Here is a 19,323-nt window from a genome sequence, read left to right as displayed (position 1 = left end):
TTATTGTGATGGTCACTTTATTGCGGTAGTCTGGAACTGAACCTACATCTCTGAGGTATGCGTGTATTAATAATGCCCCTTTCATTCTCAAAAATTTCAGTTTGGACAATAAACGACATAGTTTAGTTCTACCTGTGAAATGCCTTTCAAACAAATACGTAACTTTATTCCCATTCTCATCTTCCTACTTCAGGCCCAATTCTCTCTGGACACTGTAACTTCTTCCCAACTCATGTTCAGACTTGCAATATATACATTCTTTAGTAAGGTTTTCAGAACTATGTTTCTTTTTTTTTTGCCTGCATCCATGGCATGCGAGATCTTAGTTCCCCGAAGAGGGATCGAACCCAGGACCCCTGAAGTGGAAGCGCAGGGTCTTAACCACTGGACCGCCCGGTAAGTCACCAGAGTTTGTTTCTAATACACATATCTGTACCAGTGACAGTCCAGCTCAGAAAATTCTGATGGTTCTCTATGGCTTGGAGAATAAAGCATACCTCCTTTCAAAGCCTAACATGACCAGACCCTTATATTTTTACCTCCTACTCGATGCTACCATTTACCTATACATCAGTTTTCCTTACCAACACTCCTCCCAGCTTTGTGCCTTTGCTCATGTTACTCCTGCAGTCTAGAACTGCACGGTGCAATACAATAGCCATGAGACACTTGTCATTATTTACAGTAATTAAAACTGAGTGAAATTAAAACCTCAGCTCCTCAGTTGCACTAGCCATACTTCAAGTGCTCAGTGATGAGCAAACTGAGTAGTGGCTGCCATGCTGGACAGGGAAGGGCAGACAAAGAACATGTCCACCATGACAGAAGGTTCTTTGAACAGCTGTGGTGGAGACCAGGGGTGAGCAAACTTTTCCTTTAGGTTTTGTGGGCCATATGGTCTCTGAACAACTACCCAACTCCACCAGGGCAAAGCAAAAGCAACCATAATAAAAATGTGAACTAATAAGCACAGATGTGTTACAATAAAATTTTATTTACAACAATAGGTGGTGGGCCAGATTTGGCCTATAGACCATAGTTTGTAGACCCTCGAACTAGAAAAGAAAGTCTTCTTTCCCAACTCTGCTTGTTGAGTTTCTACTTATCTTTGAAGCCCTGGCACAAATGTCAAATTTCTCTATCCCCTCAATTAGAATCAATCACACCCTCCTTTGCATCCACAGCACTTTGCACTTCTATTATTATATCACAATCCACCTTGCAGTGCTCTTAACCTGTGTCACAGGTACAGATATGTGTATTAGAAACTTATAGACAGTCAATTCTTCAAGGGCAAAGATGAAGTTTTGTTCTTCATAGTGTCTGAGCACTTAAGCATTTAGTCTCACTGTTACTATTTTATGAAAAGCAAAAAAAAGTCCACAATAATTCTGAGATGTTCAATTTAAAAATTTACTGTTACATTCCCTTCTAAAAAGGGTATTACAACAAAATGTTGCTCAGTGAAAAAAACTATAATTATCTAAACTCATTACTCTTTTCACAAATTAAATATTTACTTAAATTTGACTTTAAAGTGATGAATTTTTCATTAAAATATAACATTTACATAATTATCCAAATTTAAAGTTACATACATAATGAAATTGGCAGAGTTACAGAATTCTCTACCTGAGTAGAATAATTTCACAACTAAAATGGCAACACTATGAATAGTTGACTCAGGAACAGTTAGCAGGACTATCAGAGCAAAAGCCTAATTTAACTATAATATTGAAAATCTTGCTTTCTTTAAGATTCAAAGGAAGATGGAGAATAAGGTTTTGATCCAAGTGTTCTGTTGATTCAGCTGGCTATTAAGTTTCTGGAGGAGTTGACAATACCATTTATGGCTATCACTAATTTGTTATATTCTATAACCCATTAAAATGAATTAGTTATAAAGTAAAATTGAGGGTTTTTTAAATTGACTAAACTTCAGCACTGCTAAAAACCATAGCTACTGTCAAATTCAAAGTTGACAATAATGACTCATTTGGGATAATATAATCACTAGAATATTCTCCTGGATTTTCACACAAGAGACTAAATCATGAGTTTATTCCACTCTCTTATTAGCAACTTCTCCCTATACCACTGTCAAAGTGACACTTACCAAGTGTAATCAATAATCTTGTGGAAGAACTCAAATACAAAGTTCTACACCAAGGTCATTTACTACACAAACAATAAACTTCACCTTAAAAACTAAACACTAATAATATGAAAATAAGAATAAACAAAATAACAAGAGTAAAATAAACAATACTTCACTTGTTCACTGAAGCTGTAGGTGAAGTCTGGGGAGTCTTTTCATCTTCCCCTTGAGAACTACTAAATTCAGAATCCTGAAACCGTTTTCCAATCTTTGGCCGCTTTAGATGACTACTTCGAGTACGAGTGGAAACAGGTGTTTTACCGTGACCTGAGGAAAAAACGGCAAAACTATAATTGATTGATTACGTATTCAAAGGATTACCTATTAAAATACACAGAAATGAAAAAAAAATACACAGAAATGCAAGAACTACGCTAGTTTACCTAAATCCCCAACATTACACACTTCCTCTCTGTCACTTCAGGTTAAGAAACCATGTCAGTGTCTTTCTAAACTATGAAATAACCTTGTCAGTATTCATTCCTCACATTTCTGTGTCACCTTGAGTTTTTGCAAAGTGTTTCTGCATTTTCACTTAGACCCTCTTCCAATAATCTTGGGAAATGAACAAGGTACACATTACTGTCCCTATGTTACAGGTAAGGAAATGAAAACAAAAAAAGACAAAATAGCTTACCTAACTGTTCACACAGCAAAAATCAGTGGTAAAAGAACCCAGATCTAGATTTTAGGGCTGGAGAAGTCTTCACTTTACTCTAAGGGACACACCCAGACAGACACAGACACACACACTTAATTCTAACTGTCTCAAACACTTACTAATAGACCAGCTGAATTTCTTACCTTCAGAAGTACTTGCAAAGGCATCTTTTAGAGAATCAATCTAAAACAGAGATACAGATTAAAACCACAAGTTTTAGGTCCTTTCCTCTCCCTATGGATCTACTTCATACAGTTACAAAGAAGATCCTTTTAAAAGTTTTTCAAATAGCACCTTTTGTACTCACTATTCATCGACTAAGAAACTCACTTAGGAAGTAAAAAAGTTATATTATAGCTTCAGTTTATTATGAGCTTAAGAACTTAGGAAGCCATCTAACATGCTATAGTGATATACACGGGGTTTCTGAATGTTCTGTTCTTGGCTCCCTTCTCTTCTCAGTCCTCATCCTCCTTCTATGTAACTGTATCTACTACCTTTACTTCAACAGCTATTTGCTGATGAATCCAAATATACAATTTAATCTCCCCAACTTTTTTCCTGATTTCCAAATGATGAATCCAGATATACAATTTAATCTCCCCAACTCTCGCCCCGATTTTCAAAGCTCTATTTCCAGTGAAATCTCTCTCCAGCGGATACTCCACCAATTTCACATCCAACTTGTCCCAAACTGAAATCTTACATTTTCCCAGTATTATCCTCTATCTTGGTTAATGGCAATAACAATTCAGTATGCCATTCCAACCAAAATCCTGTGGGGCAGTAATGCTTTCTTCTTGTCCCTCATTCAATCAACCACAAAGCCTGTCAATTTTGACTCTGAAGAATCTCTCAAAACTGTCCCCTCTTTTGTACTACCAATGCTTTAATTCAAGCATTTATCATCTTTATCATGAAGGTGTACACCTTATATATGTACAATTTTTGTCAATTATACCTCAATAAAGCTAAAAAAAATTATGTAGTTAAAATAAACAAACAAAACCACTTCCCCATGTGGCTACTGATTTAAAAAAAAAGATAAAAAAAACAGTTTAATATGAGAAATATTTTCCTTGAATTAAAATATTAAAGTAATATAAGGAATATGAATTTCTAAAATGAAAAAAAGTCTAATTTATATTGCCAACCTTATAATAAGGTGAAATCTTAATATGTTCTCATTAAAATGACACATTTTAAACTATATGGCTTAAGATAAAAGTAGATCATTGCTCTCACCACATGTATGAGAAGAGTAGATTTTTCTACTTTCCCTGGTCTTATGATATCTGACCAGGACTAAAATGAATTTGAATATATCTGAGGAATTTGGAATGCAGTATAACAGAACTGGGGCTTATTCTGAAGTCTGAAATTCCAAAGGTAGAAAAAAAAAACAAAACTGAACTCCTTATATATAGTTACTGTATCAATATTATTTATATTATCCTTAAAAATGTTTTAAAAAACTTTTACTCAAAATAGTCAACACTCATGCTAACTAAGACAGGAGAAAAGAGGCATAAATAGGGCTTCCCTGGTGGCGCAGTGGTTGAGAGTCCGCCTGCCGATGCAGGGGACACGGGTTCGTGCCCCGGTCCGGGAAGATCCCACATGCCGCGGAGCGGCTAGGCCCGTGAGCCATGGCCGCCGAGCCTGCGCATCCGGAGCCTGTGCTCCGCAACGGGAGAGGCCACAACAGTGAGAGGCCCGCGTACCGCAAAAAAAAAAAAAAAAAAAAAAAAAGGGCACAAATAATTCCCCAAAGCACTGTGTCTCTGAAATGTACATGCATTTACATAGACATATTCAACAGTCACTAAAAATATATTCAGATACCCGTGTACAAAACAAATATGACTGTATTAAATGCCACCACAACAAAACACTGCATAAAAGTAGACCTCTAGGACCCCATCAATGAACCTGTATTTTAAATAATATCAAGTAGTTTCTAGTAAAGTACCTGGTAAATCCTCTGGAATTCAGTAATGGGACCTGCCCTTCTACTTTCACGTTACCTAGTATTTGCAAAGTATATTACATTCTACAAAGACCTAACACATATAGCCACAGACTTCCCAAAGTAACTTCATAACCTTTGACCTACTACTAATTCCACTTCTAGAAATTTATCTGTGCAAGGAAATAATTACATTTGCTCAAAGATTCATGTATAAATGCATTCATGGCTGGGTCACTTATAAATATAAAAAACTTAAGTATAAATGTTAAGGAAACAAATGCTGATATTTATATATAATAGACTAGTGTACTATTTAACAACGATTTAAAACAGTAATGACATAGAAAATGCTTACAATATTATGTTAATGGAGAAAAGCAGTTAGAAGCAGCATAAAAGAATAAAAACAAAAATGAAACATATGCAGATACATGTTTCATAATATATATTAAGTACATATACAAAAATGTTAGTTGCTACATCTAAGGTAATGGAATTATAGCTTTTTATTTTCTTCTATATTATTTTGTGTATTCCAAATTATTTTTCAAAGAAAATTAAATCTTAGAAACCAACTAACATAAAATGCCAAGTAACTAACACAACAGAAGTTACATAAGTCTGTTGAATGAACAATAACATTAAAAAAGTTAAATATTAGTATTAGCTGAACCTCTTTTTTAAAAACAGCAAAATTATCATTTCCTACAGTAAACAACAGTATACCTACCGTTAGCTGCATCTCACTAGACAGACTGTCTTCAGCTCCTGCTTCATAGTCTGGAACAGATCCAAGACCGTATTCTCCAGACACAGGTCTTTTAGCTTCATTTTGAGAAACTGCTGTGTGTAAAAGAATTTTTTAAATTGTAAACCAGTTAGTGCCTGCTTTTAATTGTAACACTCTTTGTACTGATTTTTACAAAGCCCTAAAGAAGGGTGTTGAAAATCCAAGTGTGGGGTATCCCCTTCACCAATATCTTATAATGAAGCCTTGCAATTGTAAAGAGTCTTAAACAGTTATCTGTATGTAGTGACTTCAAGGGGAGATGCATGAAACTGGGTACTACCTTTGATCCACTGATGCCTATTCTATGCTGTTTGAGTAAACTGTGTTTATTTCTTATCCACCAATTCCTACTGGACTACTGGGCTACGTTCTACTGGACTACTCTAGGTCCTCTGACTATTAGTGACTCAAATGTTTACATATTAACAAAAATTCAAAGTTTAGAAAAGGAGGTCTGTTACTAGAGAGATCACATTACAATACACCACTATTCTGGACTATAAGACACAACCATAATTAGGCACTGCTTTTTTAAGCTGGACTTGTGTTCAAACTGAAAACATTCCTACCTGTAATTTTAAATGTTTCTCTTTGTAATGCTCTGGTGATTGGTATTCTCTGGTACCAGTGTCCAACACCTTCAACTTCCCAAAGCAGTTCATGGTCTCCTGGATATTTTTCAAAGTACTGGTTGCAAGCTGAAAAACACATTGAAAGTTTTCTAGAAATCCCCGAAATCAAACGTTTGGGCAAACAGAAGATGGAAAGTAAGCTGTTCAAGTCACTTAATGGGGCTAGCATAACTCTGATACCAAAAACACCAAGGAAACTCAAGAAAATTATACAGCAGTCTCATTTATGAATAAACAAAGATAAAGATGATAAACCTCACCAGTTGTGAAGGAAATATAAGATGAAACAGCAGGATTCCATTTTCACACCCATCAGATAATAACAAGCATCAGAAAAATAAGGGAAATGAAAACTCCCACACTGCTGGTGTGAGAACAATTTTAAAGTGCTTAGGCAAGTTGAAGAAAAATATTTTATGATCCAATTCTACTTCTAGGTATACACTGTAATGACTTAAACATATGCAGAAGAAGGCATCTATAATGATCATTACAGGACTGTTTTAGGCAGTACAACCTCGGTGCCCATCATTAGGGGATATATGAATAAATTAGGTATACAATAAAATACTATACAGCTACATATAATCAACAAACTACAGCTACATATAATCAACGTTGATAAATCTAAAAAAAAAGTCAGTAAAAAAACAAGTCAATATTACCTACAAAAGGATGTCATTTTATAAGTTTAAAAACACATTAAACAAAATGATGCAGCATCTAAAAAAAACAAAATAATGCCATTTGCAGTGACATGGATGGACCTAGAGATTGTTATACTGAGTGAAGTAAAACAGAGAAAGACATCATAAGATACCGCTTATAAGTGGAATCTCAAAAAAGGTACAAATGAACTTATTTACAGAACAGAAATAGAGTCACAGATGTAGATAACAAACTTATGTTACCAAGGGGGAAAGGGGTGGGGGGTTGGATAAACTGGGAGACTGGGTAGTGTACACTACTATATATGAAATAGATAATAAGAACATACTGTATAGCACAGGAAACTCTACTCAGTACTCTGTAATGACCTAAATGGGGAAAACAATCTAAAAAAGAGTGGGTATATGTATAACTGACTCACTTTGCTGTACAGCAGAAATGAACACAACATTGTAAATCAACTATACTCCAATAAAAATTAATTTAAAAAATAATAAAATAATTTTAAAAATGATACTGCCTCTGTGGAAAATGGTTTGACAATTCTTCAAAAAGTTAAACATAGAATAATAACCCAGCAACTCCACTCTTAGGTTTATATCCAAAAGAACTGGAAGCAGGGACTCAGATATCTGCACACCCATGTCCACAGCACCATTATTCATAGAAACACAGAAAGGTAGAAACAACCCAAGCATCCATCAATAGATAAATGGATAAACGAAATGTCACATATTTACACAATAAAAATCTACTCAGCCATAAGAAGGAATGAAATTTTGATATATGCTACAAAAAGGATGGAACTTACACATTATGCTGTGTGAAATAAGGCACAGAAGGGCAAATATTGTATGAATCCACTTATGTGAGGTACCTAGAATAAGCAAATTCATGACAGACAGCAGAAAAGAAGTTAGAGAATGAGGGGAGAGGAGAAGGGGGATTATTGTTTGAAGGGCACAGAGTTTAGAGTGGGGATGATGAAAAAGTTTTGGGTATAGACAGTGATGATGGGGACACAGTATTGGGAATGTAGTTAATGCCACTGAATTGTACCCCTACAAATGGTTAAAATGATAAATATTATGTTATGTATATTTTATGACCAAAAACTGTTGAGGAGACACTGCTCTGGGAGAGATCCCCGGTGTTCTCCTTACTTACTGCAAGTGGTAAGTTCTCCCACTCTACGGCCTGGTGTGTCTTCTGGCTCAACAATCACCAAGAGGCGAACCCAGTTTCCGGGCAACACCTCCAATAGCGCAAATGAGGGGAACTTCAGTGTTATTTAAATTATATTTTGGGAAGTGTGAAAATCTAAAGTAACTGTTTAAATAAGAATATATACAAAATAAATCTAAAATTATTATTTTTAAAAACTTTAAATTTCTTAAAATAAAAAAGCACAAGAAATAATGCTTTATAGTGTTTATAGACATAGACTTATGTGTGAAAACGTGGGCAGGAAGGATATACACCAACTTGAGGAACACAATTATCTCTGGGGAGGAAAGAAGAAAGGGGAAAGGGATTAGGGAGGGGTCCAAAGAGAACATCAACTGTATCTACGTGTTGTTCAGGTCTCCCAAAAAATAAATGAAAACAAATATGGCAAAATCTTAACATTTGTTAATCTGGACACTGGATATGTGGACACAAGGATACCATTTGCTCACTTTTCCCCCACATATTTGACAATATTTCTCATGTGTTCTGGTTGTAGTTCCTATACTTATTAGGAAGGGAAAAGCTGGAGAAAACCAACAGGCCACACCGAGTCCTCTGCCTGAAATAAAATAACTAAAATAGCAGAGGATACCTTACATAATACATAAGCACCTATAATTCACTTGGTATTCAATTTATTTATCATGAGAATCCTAAAAAAGGGTAATAAGAGAGTCTGCCTGCAGTAGATGTGTTTGCATTCCTCCCCAAATTTAGTAAAGCAATAATCAGACTTTAAGAGGAAAATCCATTTTCATATTTTCCAAGGGTATACAGGGTTCATTCCATTCTCATGTATGGGTCTAGACAGAAGCTGTGATTCAAGATGGACATGCAACACTTGGCTCTTGTTTTATGGATTTTTGGTATTAAAAGGGGGGAAAGAAACTTAGAACAAAAATATTTTTTCAGTGGAAATAAATATCTGATGTTAGGTTAAAATCAATGGTAAATTATATTTTATAAAAGTTTTCTAATAAATTACTTTCCAGGTTAAATATTACTTCATTAAGAAAAGAGTAGTGCTATGGACTTTACACAAATGCAAACATAAATCCACTAATTGCTTTTAAAACACCACAACACAATATATCCACACAATGACGTACTAAACAGCACTAAAAAAGAATAAATAGAGCTACATGAATCCACGGGAATGAATCTCATGATAAAGATGAATAGAAAAAGAAAACTACAGAAGAATTCATACAGTACATATTATTTATATAAAATTCTTTATTTTTTTTGCTGCACTGCGCAGCTTGTGTGATCTTAGTTCCCCAACCAGGGACTGAACCCCGGGCCCTCGGCAGTAAAAGCACAAAGTCCTAACTCTGCACAGCCAGGGAATCCCCTAAACTTTTAAAATATGATATAAAACAATATGACATTGTTGGAGGATGTATACCTATGTATTAAAAGTCTAAGAAATGCATGGGGAAAATAAATGCCAAATTGAGGATAGTGCTTATTTCAGGGAAGGGAGTAAGCTAATTGGATAGGACAGAAGTTCAACTTATATTGGCAATGATCCACTTCTCATGGATGGTACATGCTGGATGATACATGAGTATTTGTTACCTTATTCTTTATATTTTTTTGTATATCTGAAATTTCTTTTTTTTTTAAATTTAAAAAGCCACCACAGACAAATAACCCAAAGAAACAATGGTTAAAGGATGTAAATAGACATTTTTCCAAAGGAGGTACATAAATGACCAATAAGCACATGAAAAGATGCTCAACATCAAATGCAAATCAAAACTACAATGAGATGCCACTCCACATCCACTGAGATGGCTCTAATTAAAAAGACCAATAGGGCTCCCCTGGTGGTGCAGTGGTTCAGAGTCCGCCTGCTGATGCAGGGGACACGGGTTCGTGCCCCGGTCTGGGAAGATCCCACATGCCACGGAGCGGCTGGGCCCATGAGCCATGGCTGCTGAGCCTGCGCATCTGGAGCCTGTGCTCCGCAATGGGAGAGGCCACGACAGTGAGAGGCCCGCGTACCGCAAAAAAAAAAAAAAAAAAAGACAAATAATAATGAGTGTTGGCGAGGATATGGAGAAATTGTAACTCTCATACAATGTTTATGAGAACGTAAAATGGTGCGGTTGCTTTGGGAAACAGTTTGGCAATTCCTCAAAAGGTTATGGCCAAGCAATTTCATCCACGCCTAGGTATATACACCAGAGTAATGCCCACACAAAAGCTACACAAATGTTCAAAGTAACACTATTCGTAATATCTAAAAAGGGGAAACAATCCTAAAGTCCATCAACTGATGGTAGATAAACAAAATGTGGCATATCCACACAAGGGAATATTCCTCAGCCATTAAAAGAAAAATTGAAGCACTGATTCATGCTACAACATGGATGAACCTTGAAAACATCTATGCAATATGAAAGAAGCTAGACACAAAGGACTTACAATATAATTATATCATACAATTCCTTTCATATGAAATGTCCAGAACAGGTAAATCCATAAACACAGAAAATAGATTAGTGGTTGATTGCTAGGGGATAAAGGAATGGAGGAATAGAAGAGTGACTGCTAATTGGTACAGGTTTTCTTTTTGGTGTGATGAGAATGTCCTGGAATTAGACAGTGGTTATGGTTGCATAGCTGTGAATATAATAAAAAACCACTGAAATGTACACTTTAAGAGGGTGAATTTTATGGTATGTGAATTATATTTCAACTTTTTAAGAAAGTTACCACACCCCCAAAATGCCATTTATGTGGAGGTAAGGGCACATTTGCAAAATTAAGCCCTAGAGAGCCAAGGAATATAATTTACTTAATATTGATATATGCACATTTAAAATATCCTGCAGAAACAAGTCAGAAGTGACACTGAGACAAGTTTAACTTTCTAAAAACTTAATCCAATTACCTATGTACATGAGAGAGGTCAGTGGATACCGCAAGCCAAGTGCATCTTCTGTAAAGGAATCAACGAAGTCCTCCAGCATATGAAGCCCAAAGTCTTTGCCTCTATATTTCTTTCTTACGAACATTGTATCAAGAACTGGCAGTTGGTAGCTTTGGGTAAGAAACGAGGCACATATGCTTCCTGCAGTCATAAAACAGAAATCCGACAATTTTTCACATTTAAAAAGCCACATATGTATACACATTTAGAGAACATGAGTTAAATCTAAAATTGGTTAGTTTTTCTTACATCAAGAAAAATGTTAAAGACACACTTAAGTTTTATAATATAAAATGCTTTCCAGCTATTACGTATCATAATGTATACGAGATGATGAGAAGAGCTATTTATTTTACGTTTGCCAACAGTATCTCATACAAGATAAACAACTATTACCATTTGATGAACTATATACTAGAATACATATCACTGTCCATAGACTTGCACAGCTTTAAAACTCATCAACTATTAAAATTTCAAATTTAAAGAGTATTTGGTGATTGTATATAGTTTATATTATAATACATGAAGTATCTAATTCCAACCTTAGTAATGTGAAATATTCATCTTTTCCCTTTACTTTTTGCCTAGTGATTACAGTCTCATTTGTTATCTATTTAATGATGGCAAAGAAGTGAATTAGTTCTCCAAATTTTTAAGGACTATGGATTAGGACTAAATGGAAACATCTGTTTTAGAAATGGCTAAGTCAGTAATCTTTCTGCTGTGAATATATGTTTTAAAATATCTTGTACGTTTAAGGTTTAACAGGAGAAATGTTTGTAGTAGTAATTAAATATGTCTCTCCTTGTTACATTACAGAGCTATTCTGATTTGTCTTTTAAGAACCCTGATTTGGGTTTTGACCCTCCAAATAGATGTGTAAGCGCCTGTAATGTATCTTAAGATAGTTTATAAGTTGAAGGCATCATGGTGGGGCGGCCCACTTTCTATTAATTTTAGTATTAATTCATAGTTAGCTATCAGTCAACATTCTACTTTTTTGTGCCTCAAGTAAAACAATCTATTATTCTCAGTTACATTATTCACATGGTTTTGGATAATTATAATAACGTCGTTCAAGAAAGAAACAAAATTTCAGGTAACAAACACCCCACAAATTAACTTTACCAATCATATCATTTGATGAGGTGGTCAATATAACAAGGATTTTTTTAGTTCAACCAAATAATGAATTACTTATGATTAAATTGGAGAACTTCAATAACTTTTTGCAATAGACTCTAAGACTATCAACTAACTTAAATTCAGAATAGTTAACGCACATTGCTACGTACTTAGATCTTAACTGCTGACATTCAGTTCGGATACTGCTAAGGGTCAAAATGTCTTTATATAGTGATTTAGTTAACAATATTGTATTATATACTTTCAATTTACTGAAAAGGTAGATCTTAAGCGTTAGCACCTCAAGAAAAAAAAAAGAAAGAAAATGGTAACCATATGAGGCAATAAATATATTAATTATCTTGATTTTGGTGAATATATCACAACGTACATCAGATCATCAAGTTATACACATTAAACATATACAACTTCAAATTATCAATTATATTCAATAAAGCCAAAATAAATAAATAAATTTTTAAAGAATCTAACAGGTAGTCTCACCAACAAGCTACTGTGACCATTATCAGTTTTTAATGCCTTAAAATCAGGGTTTTCTCATAGTAACTGCTAGAAGTGATAATGAAATCAAAGGAGACATTACTTTAGAAGTAGCAGTAGTTCAAAGGACAAAGCAAAAATGAGAAGAGAAAGCACTATTTAGTTCTCAATGCCATCTGAGGATCTGTTGGTATTTACTATTATGCGTGCCTCAGAATACCAACTATATGAAGTAAATTTCCCACAAATTATTTTTTTTTCTGTTTTCACACAAACATTCCTTTAAGTAGAGAAAAGGTAAAGTCCAGCATCTAATAGTGTTCAAATGATCAATTTATGGAACTAATAGTGTTCACGAAGTGTAAAGTTCTACCATTTACTCACCATGTACATATTCATTTCAAAAAATCATGCTAATTCTCTTTTGCCTACACCTTCAATACTTATTTTTGTATTTGTATCAGGTTCTACCCTGATACAAAAAGCAATCAAATAAAGGGCAGAAAACCTCTGCCCTGTTACCAGAGATTCTTCAGACACATCAAAACAGCTGCAGTTAATAGCACAATTACTTAGTAAAGTAAAAACCACAACCTCCTAACTTAGATGAAGTTTTCATTAAAATAAATCTACTAATTGAAATAAAATTAAATTTAGCATTGCATATGGCAGCTTGAATATTTATATTCCTCAGAGGACCACTTTTGGCCACCTTCTTTTTCTACATGCTCTCTCTGGGTAATCTCAGCTACTCTAAAGCCGTCTACCATTTATCCAAATACTCATGACCACTAAACTTTTATTTCTGTAATACATGAGATTTACTACAAGATGAATGGAAGAGCTCATATAAATGTAAATACAACAAAAAACACATGATCATCTCCAAAGACAAAGCAAAATTCAGTACATTCATGATAAAAATACTCAACATCCTCAACCTGACAAGGGATCTATGAAGAACCCACAGCTAACAAACATCACACTTAATGGTGAAAGTCTGGATGTTTCTGCCTAAGATCAGGAACAAGATAAAAATGTTTATACTCGCCACTTCTATTCAACATGGTAAGGAGGTTCTAGCCAGGGCAATTAGGCAAGAAAGCGAAATTAAAGGCACCCAGATTGAAAAGAAAGAAGTAAAATCACATTCACAGATGACATGATCTTGTATACAGACCTTAAGATTTTCATCTTAAGAAAACCACTAAAAAATTATTACTATTTTTTAAATATTTATTTATTTGGCTGCACTGGGTCTTAGTTGTGGCACATGGGATCTTTGTTGCCAAGTGCAGTATCTTTTAGTTGAGGCATACAGGATCTAGTTCCCTGACCAGGGATCAAACCTAGGCCCACTGCATCGGGAGCACGAAGTCTTAACTACTGGATCACCAGCGAAGTCCCAGAAATCCACTAAAAAATTATCAAAACTGATTTTTTTACAAGTTCGGCAAGGTTACAGGATATAAGATCAATATACAAAAATCAGTTGGGGACCTCCCTGGCAGTCCAGTGGTTAAGACCCCAGGCTTCCACTGCAGGGGGCACAGGTTTGATCCCTGGTCAGGGAACTAGGAACCCACATGCCACGCAGGACAGCCAAAAAAGAAAAATCAATTGTATTTCTATACACCAGCAATGAACAATCTGAAAATGAAATTAAGAAAACAATTCCACTTACAATAGCATCAACAAATAATAAAATTCTTAGGAATAAATTTAACAAAAGTACAAAACTTGTATACTGAAAACTACAAACATTTAAAAGAAATTAAAGAACACTTAAATAGGGCTTCCCTGGTGGCACAGTGGTTAAGAATCCACCTGCCAATTCAAGGGACACGGGTTCGAGCCCTGGTCCAGGAAGATCCCACATGCTGCAGAGCAACTAAGCCCGTGCGCCACAACTACTGAAGCCTGTGCTCTAGAGCCTGTGCACCACAACTACTGAAGCCCATGTGCCTGGAGCCCGTGCTCCAACAACAAGAGAAGCCACCACAACGAGAAGCCCACGCGCCGCAACTAGAGAAACCTCAGGCACAGCAACAAAGACCTAATGCAGCCAAACACAAATAAAATTAAAAAAAAAAAAGAACACTTAAATAAATGGAAAGACATCCCATGTTCATGGTTCAGAAGACAACACTGTTAAGATGTCAATACTCCCCAAACGGACCTACAGGTTCAAAATCCCAGCTGGATTTTTTGCAGAAATTGACAAAGTAATCCTAAAAATCATATGGAAACGCAAAAAAAATACAAACAGCCAAAACAATCTTAACAAAGAAGAACGAAGCTGGAAGACTCACACTTCCCATTTTAAACCTTACAAAGCCACATACAGTAATCAGGCCAGTGTGATACTGGCACAAGAATAAACAGAGACCAACAGAACAGAAGTTCCAGAAGCAAAACCTCTTATTTATGGTCAACTGATTTTCAACAGGAGTCCCAAGGCATTTCTATGGGAACAGAACAGTCTTTTTAAATGAATGATGCTGGGACAACTGGATATCCCTATATGCAAAAAAATGATGTTGGACCCCTCCCCCTTTCCTCAGACCACATACAAAAATTAACTGCAAAGGATCATAAACATAACTTTAAGTGCTAAAACTATAAAATCTTAGAAGAAAACATAGAAGTAAATCTTCATCACCTTGGGGTAGGAAAAGCCTTCTTAGCTACAACACCAAAAGCGCTACACCACCAAAAGCAAAAGTGACACGTAAAAAGAAGATAATTGGATTTTATCAAAACTAGTGCTTCGAAGGATACCATCAAGAAAGTAAAAAGACAACCCAAAAAATGAGAGAAAATACTTTCAAATTATATATCTGATAAGGGACTTGTATCTAGAATGTATGAAAAATGCTTACAACTCAATAATAAAAACACAAAACCCATTTTAAAAATGGGTTGAAGGGCTTCCCTGGTGGCGCAGTGGTTGAGAGTCCGCCTGCCGATGCAGGGGACACAGGTTTGTGCCCTGGTCTGGGAAGATCCCACATGCCGCGGAGCGGCTGGGCCCGTGAGCCATGGCCGCTGAGCCTGCGCGTCCGGAGCCTGTGCTCTGCAACAGGAGAGGCCACAACAGTGAGAGGCCCGTGTACCGCAAAAAAAAAAAAAAAAAAAAAAAAAAAAAAAATGGGTTAAGGATTTAATAGACATTTCTCCAAAGACATACAAATGGCCAACAGGTATATAAAATATGTTCAATGTCACTAATCATCAGGGAAATGGCAAATCAAATGAGGTATCACCTCATACCTGTCAGGATTGCTATTATCAAAAAAACAAAAACAAAAACAATGAAGACAACAAATGCTGGCAAAGATATGGAAAACTGGAACCTTTGTATACTGTTAATGGGAATGCAAAATGGTGCAGCCACTATGAAAAACAGTATAGAGGTTCCTCAAAATATTAAAAATAGAACTACCACATGATCCAGAAATCCCACTTCTGGGTATATATCCAAAATAATTGAAATCAGGATCTCAAAGAGATATTAACAATCCAGTGTTCACTGCAGCACTATTCACAATAGCCAAGGTGTGGTAAAACCTAAATGTCCACTGATGGATGATGGATAAAAAAATATGGTATATATATGTACAAGAGAATAATATTCAGCCTCAAAAAAAAAAAGTAAATCCTGCAATATACAACATGGATCAACCTTGAGGACATTATGCTAAGTGAAATAAGCCAGTCACAGGACAAATACTGCATGATTCCAATTATATGAGGCATTTAAAATAGTCAAACTCACAGAAGCGGAGAGCAGAACAACGGTTGCCAAGGGCAGGGTGAGGGGGAATTGGGGAGCTGTTAATCAATGGGTTTAAAGCTTCAGTGAGGCAAGTTCCAGAGACCTGCTGTGTAACATTACACCTATAGTCAGCAGTGTTGTAATCTACAGTTAAAAATCTGTTGAGAGTAGATCTTATGTTAAGTGTTCTTACCACAATAAAGATTACAAAACATTTTTTAAGATAAATAATCTAGACAGAAAAGAGATTAGTGGTTTCCAGGAATTTCAGGGTAAAGGAAATGAGGAGTGATAGCTAATGGGTACAGAAATTCCTGAGGTGATGAAAATGTTCTAAATTAGACAGTAGTGATAGTTGTACAACTCTGTGAATATACTAAGAATCACTTCAGGGTGAATTTGATGATATATGAATTATAATAGGATGGATCTCAAAATAGCTGTTGTGAAAGAACACAGACTAAAAAAAAAATGTATATACTGTATGATTCCATTTTATAAAATTCCAGAAAAAGCAGGCTAATATATAATAATAGACAGCAGATAACTGTTTGCTTGGGGTCAAACAGGGGGAAGGAAGGATGGTTACAAATATGCACAAAGAAACTTTTGGGGGTAACAGATACGTTCATTATTTTGATTGTGGTGATAGTATCACAGCTGTATAAGTAAGTAAAAATACAACAAATTGTAAACTTTAAATATGGTCAAGTTTTTGTATGTCACTTATACCACAATAAAGCTGGGGGGGGGAAGATTTTTTTTAAAAAGGCCAGCTCGATTTAAAAATGGGCAAAGGATTTGAATAGACATCCCAAAGAAGACACATAAACAGCAAACACACACATGAAAAGATGCTCAACATCCTTAGCCATTTAGGAAATGCAGATCAAAATGACAATGCCATCACTTCACACCTACCAGGTTGGCTATAGTCAAAAACATAGATAGGGCTTCCCTGGTGGCGCAGTGGTTGAGAGTCTGCCTGCCAATGCAGGGGACATGGGTTCGTGCCCCGGTCTGGGAAGATCCCACATGCCGCGGAGCGGCTGGGTCCGTGAGCCATGGCTGCTGAGCCTGTGCCTCCAGAGCCTGTGTCCGCAACGGGAGAGGCCACAACAGTGAGAGGCCCGCGTACCACAAAAAAAAAAAAAAAATATATATATATATATATATATATATATAAAAAAAAAAATAAGTGTTGGCTCACAATGCAATGCTTAAATGAAATGCTTATTTTTTCACAATTTTCTGTGCATCTATATACTTTTGCTGAACAAAAAGAATCATTGCTTTATATCATGTTTACTTTTTCTTAAATAGTCTATTTTCCCATGTCATTAAATATTCTCTGAAAGCATTTAAAAAAGTATCGGCAAGGATGTGCAGAAACTGCAGTCCTGGTACATTGCTGGTGGGAATGTAAAACGGTGCAGTTGCTTTAGAAAACAGTCTGACAGTTCCTCAAAAGGCTAAATTCAGAGTTACCATATGAACCTGGAATTCCACTCTTAGGTATATAACCACGAGAAATAAAAACCTGTACACAAATCTTCATAGCAGCATTATTCATAATGGCAAAATCATAAAAACAACTCAAAAGTCCATCAAATGATAAAAGACAATATTAGAATATCCATACAAGGGAATACTATTTGGCCATAAAAAGGAATGAAGTGCTGATTCAAGAATGGATGAAACCTGAAAACAGTATGCTAAACAAAAGAAGTCAGATGCAAAAAACTATTCTGATTGTATGATTTCATTTACATGAAATGTCCAGAACAGGCAAATCTACAGGGACAGAAATCTATAAGCAGATTAGTGGTCGCCTAGGGCCAGGTACCGAGGGCGGGGAGGGAATGGAGAGTGACTGTTAACGAGTACAGGGCAGGGTTTTTTTTGTGGTGACAAAAGTGATCGAAAATTGGTTACAGTGAAAGTTGTACAATTCTGTGAATATACTAAAAAAAATTGAATTGTATACTTTACATGTGTGAATTGTATGCTATATAAATAAACCTTAATAAAGCTGTAAAAATGTAAATAAACAAAATTTATACATGTGACTCCAATAAACCATTTATAATTAGGTTTTTCATATACTCCCCAAACCTGCTTCTCCCCTCCTGTTTACTGATTTTTCAGTAAATCTCATCACCATTCTACCAGTGGCTCAGAGCAAAACATGAGATCTCATCCCTGACTCTTCCTTCATAGGCCATGTACAATCCATCAGAAATACTGCAGCAATAACTTCATAATTTATCTCAATTATGGTGACTCCTACCTCCTTCTTCCTTGCCCGAGCCACCATCACCTCTCACCAGGGTTTTCTGCAATAATAACCTCTTAACTAACGTAGCTCCTAACCCTGCCACCTCTCTTTCTGGTTTTCTACACAACAGAGCTACCTTTTTTAAAAGGCCAATCAGATTGTGTCATGCCCATGCTTAAAATCCTCCACTGGATTCCTATTACCTACAGAGTGAAATTTAGACTCGTTCCTTGGCCTACTGGACGTGTCAGGATATGTGCCGGTCTCTCTCCATCCCCATATCACTCACTCCCTCTACTCTGGCCGCACTGGCCTTCTTGTTCTTTCTGAAACACCCTGAACTTTCTTCTGCCTCATGGCCTTTGCCTTTCAGTTCTTTGCCTGAATACCTCTTCTCTTGAAACTTCACATATCTCATCATTCCCTCACTTCCTTCAGAGGTGCTTCCCCGACCACTCTATTTAAGATAGGACCCCCCAACACACACTCTCTATTCTTTTAATCTACTTTTTCTTCACAGACCTGAGAGCATATCGCCTATTTGTCTATTCATTGCTATCTCCTCCTCTTAAATGTAGGTTCTGT

The 19,323-nt window shown here is 35.9% G+C and overlaps 1 protein-coding gene across 8 annotated transcripts in view; it reads right to left on the bottom strand.

Annotated features, from left to right (window-relative positions):
- The window catches only part of FAM169A (family with sequence similarity 169 member A), a 65,619-nt gene that overhangs the window by 12,920 nt on the left and 33,376 nt on the right, over positions 1 to 19,323 (bottom strand). For 7 of the 8 annotated variants that reach the window (XM_004270815.3, XM_033430024.2, XM_033430026.2 and 4 more), the window contains 5 exons: positions 11,015 to 11,194; positions 6,151 to 6,279; positions 5,522 to 5,634; positions 2,963 to 3,002; positions 2,275 to 2,425 (listed from right to left, as the gene is read on the bottom strand). In XM_004270815.3, the coding sequence (XP_004270863.1) occupies positions 2,275 to 2,425; positions 2,963 to 3,002; positions 5,522 to 5,634; positions 6,151 to 6,279; positions 11,015 to 11,194 (613 nt within the window). The remainder of the gene's footprint in view (positions 1 to 2,274; positions 2,426 to 2,962; positions 3,003 to 5,521; positions 5,635 to 6,150; positions 6,280 to 11,014; positions 11,195 to 19,323) is intronic. The other variant, XM_033430028.2, reaches the window with a different exon arrangement.

The sequence above is a fragment of the Orcinus orca genome, chromosome 3 (genome assembly GCF_937001465.1).
Source record: "Orcinus orca chromosome 3, mOrcOrc1.1, whole genome shotgun sequence".
Taxonomy (NCBI): domain Eukaryota; kingdom Metazoa; phylum Chordata; class Mammalia; order Artiodactyla; family Delphinidae; genus Orcinus; species Orcinus orca.
Note: the sequence above shows the minus strand (reverse complement) of the source record. Positions and strands in the feature narration are given on the sequence as shown.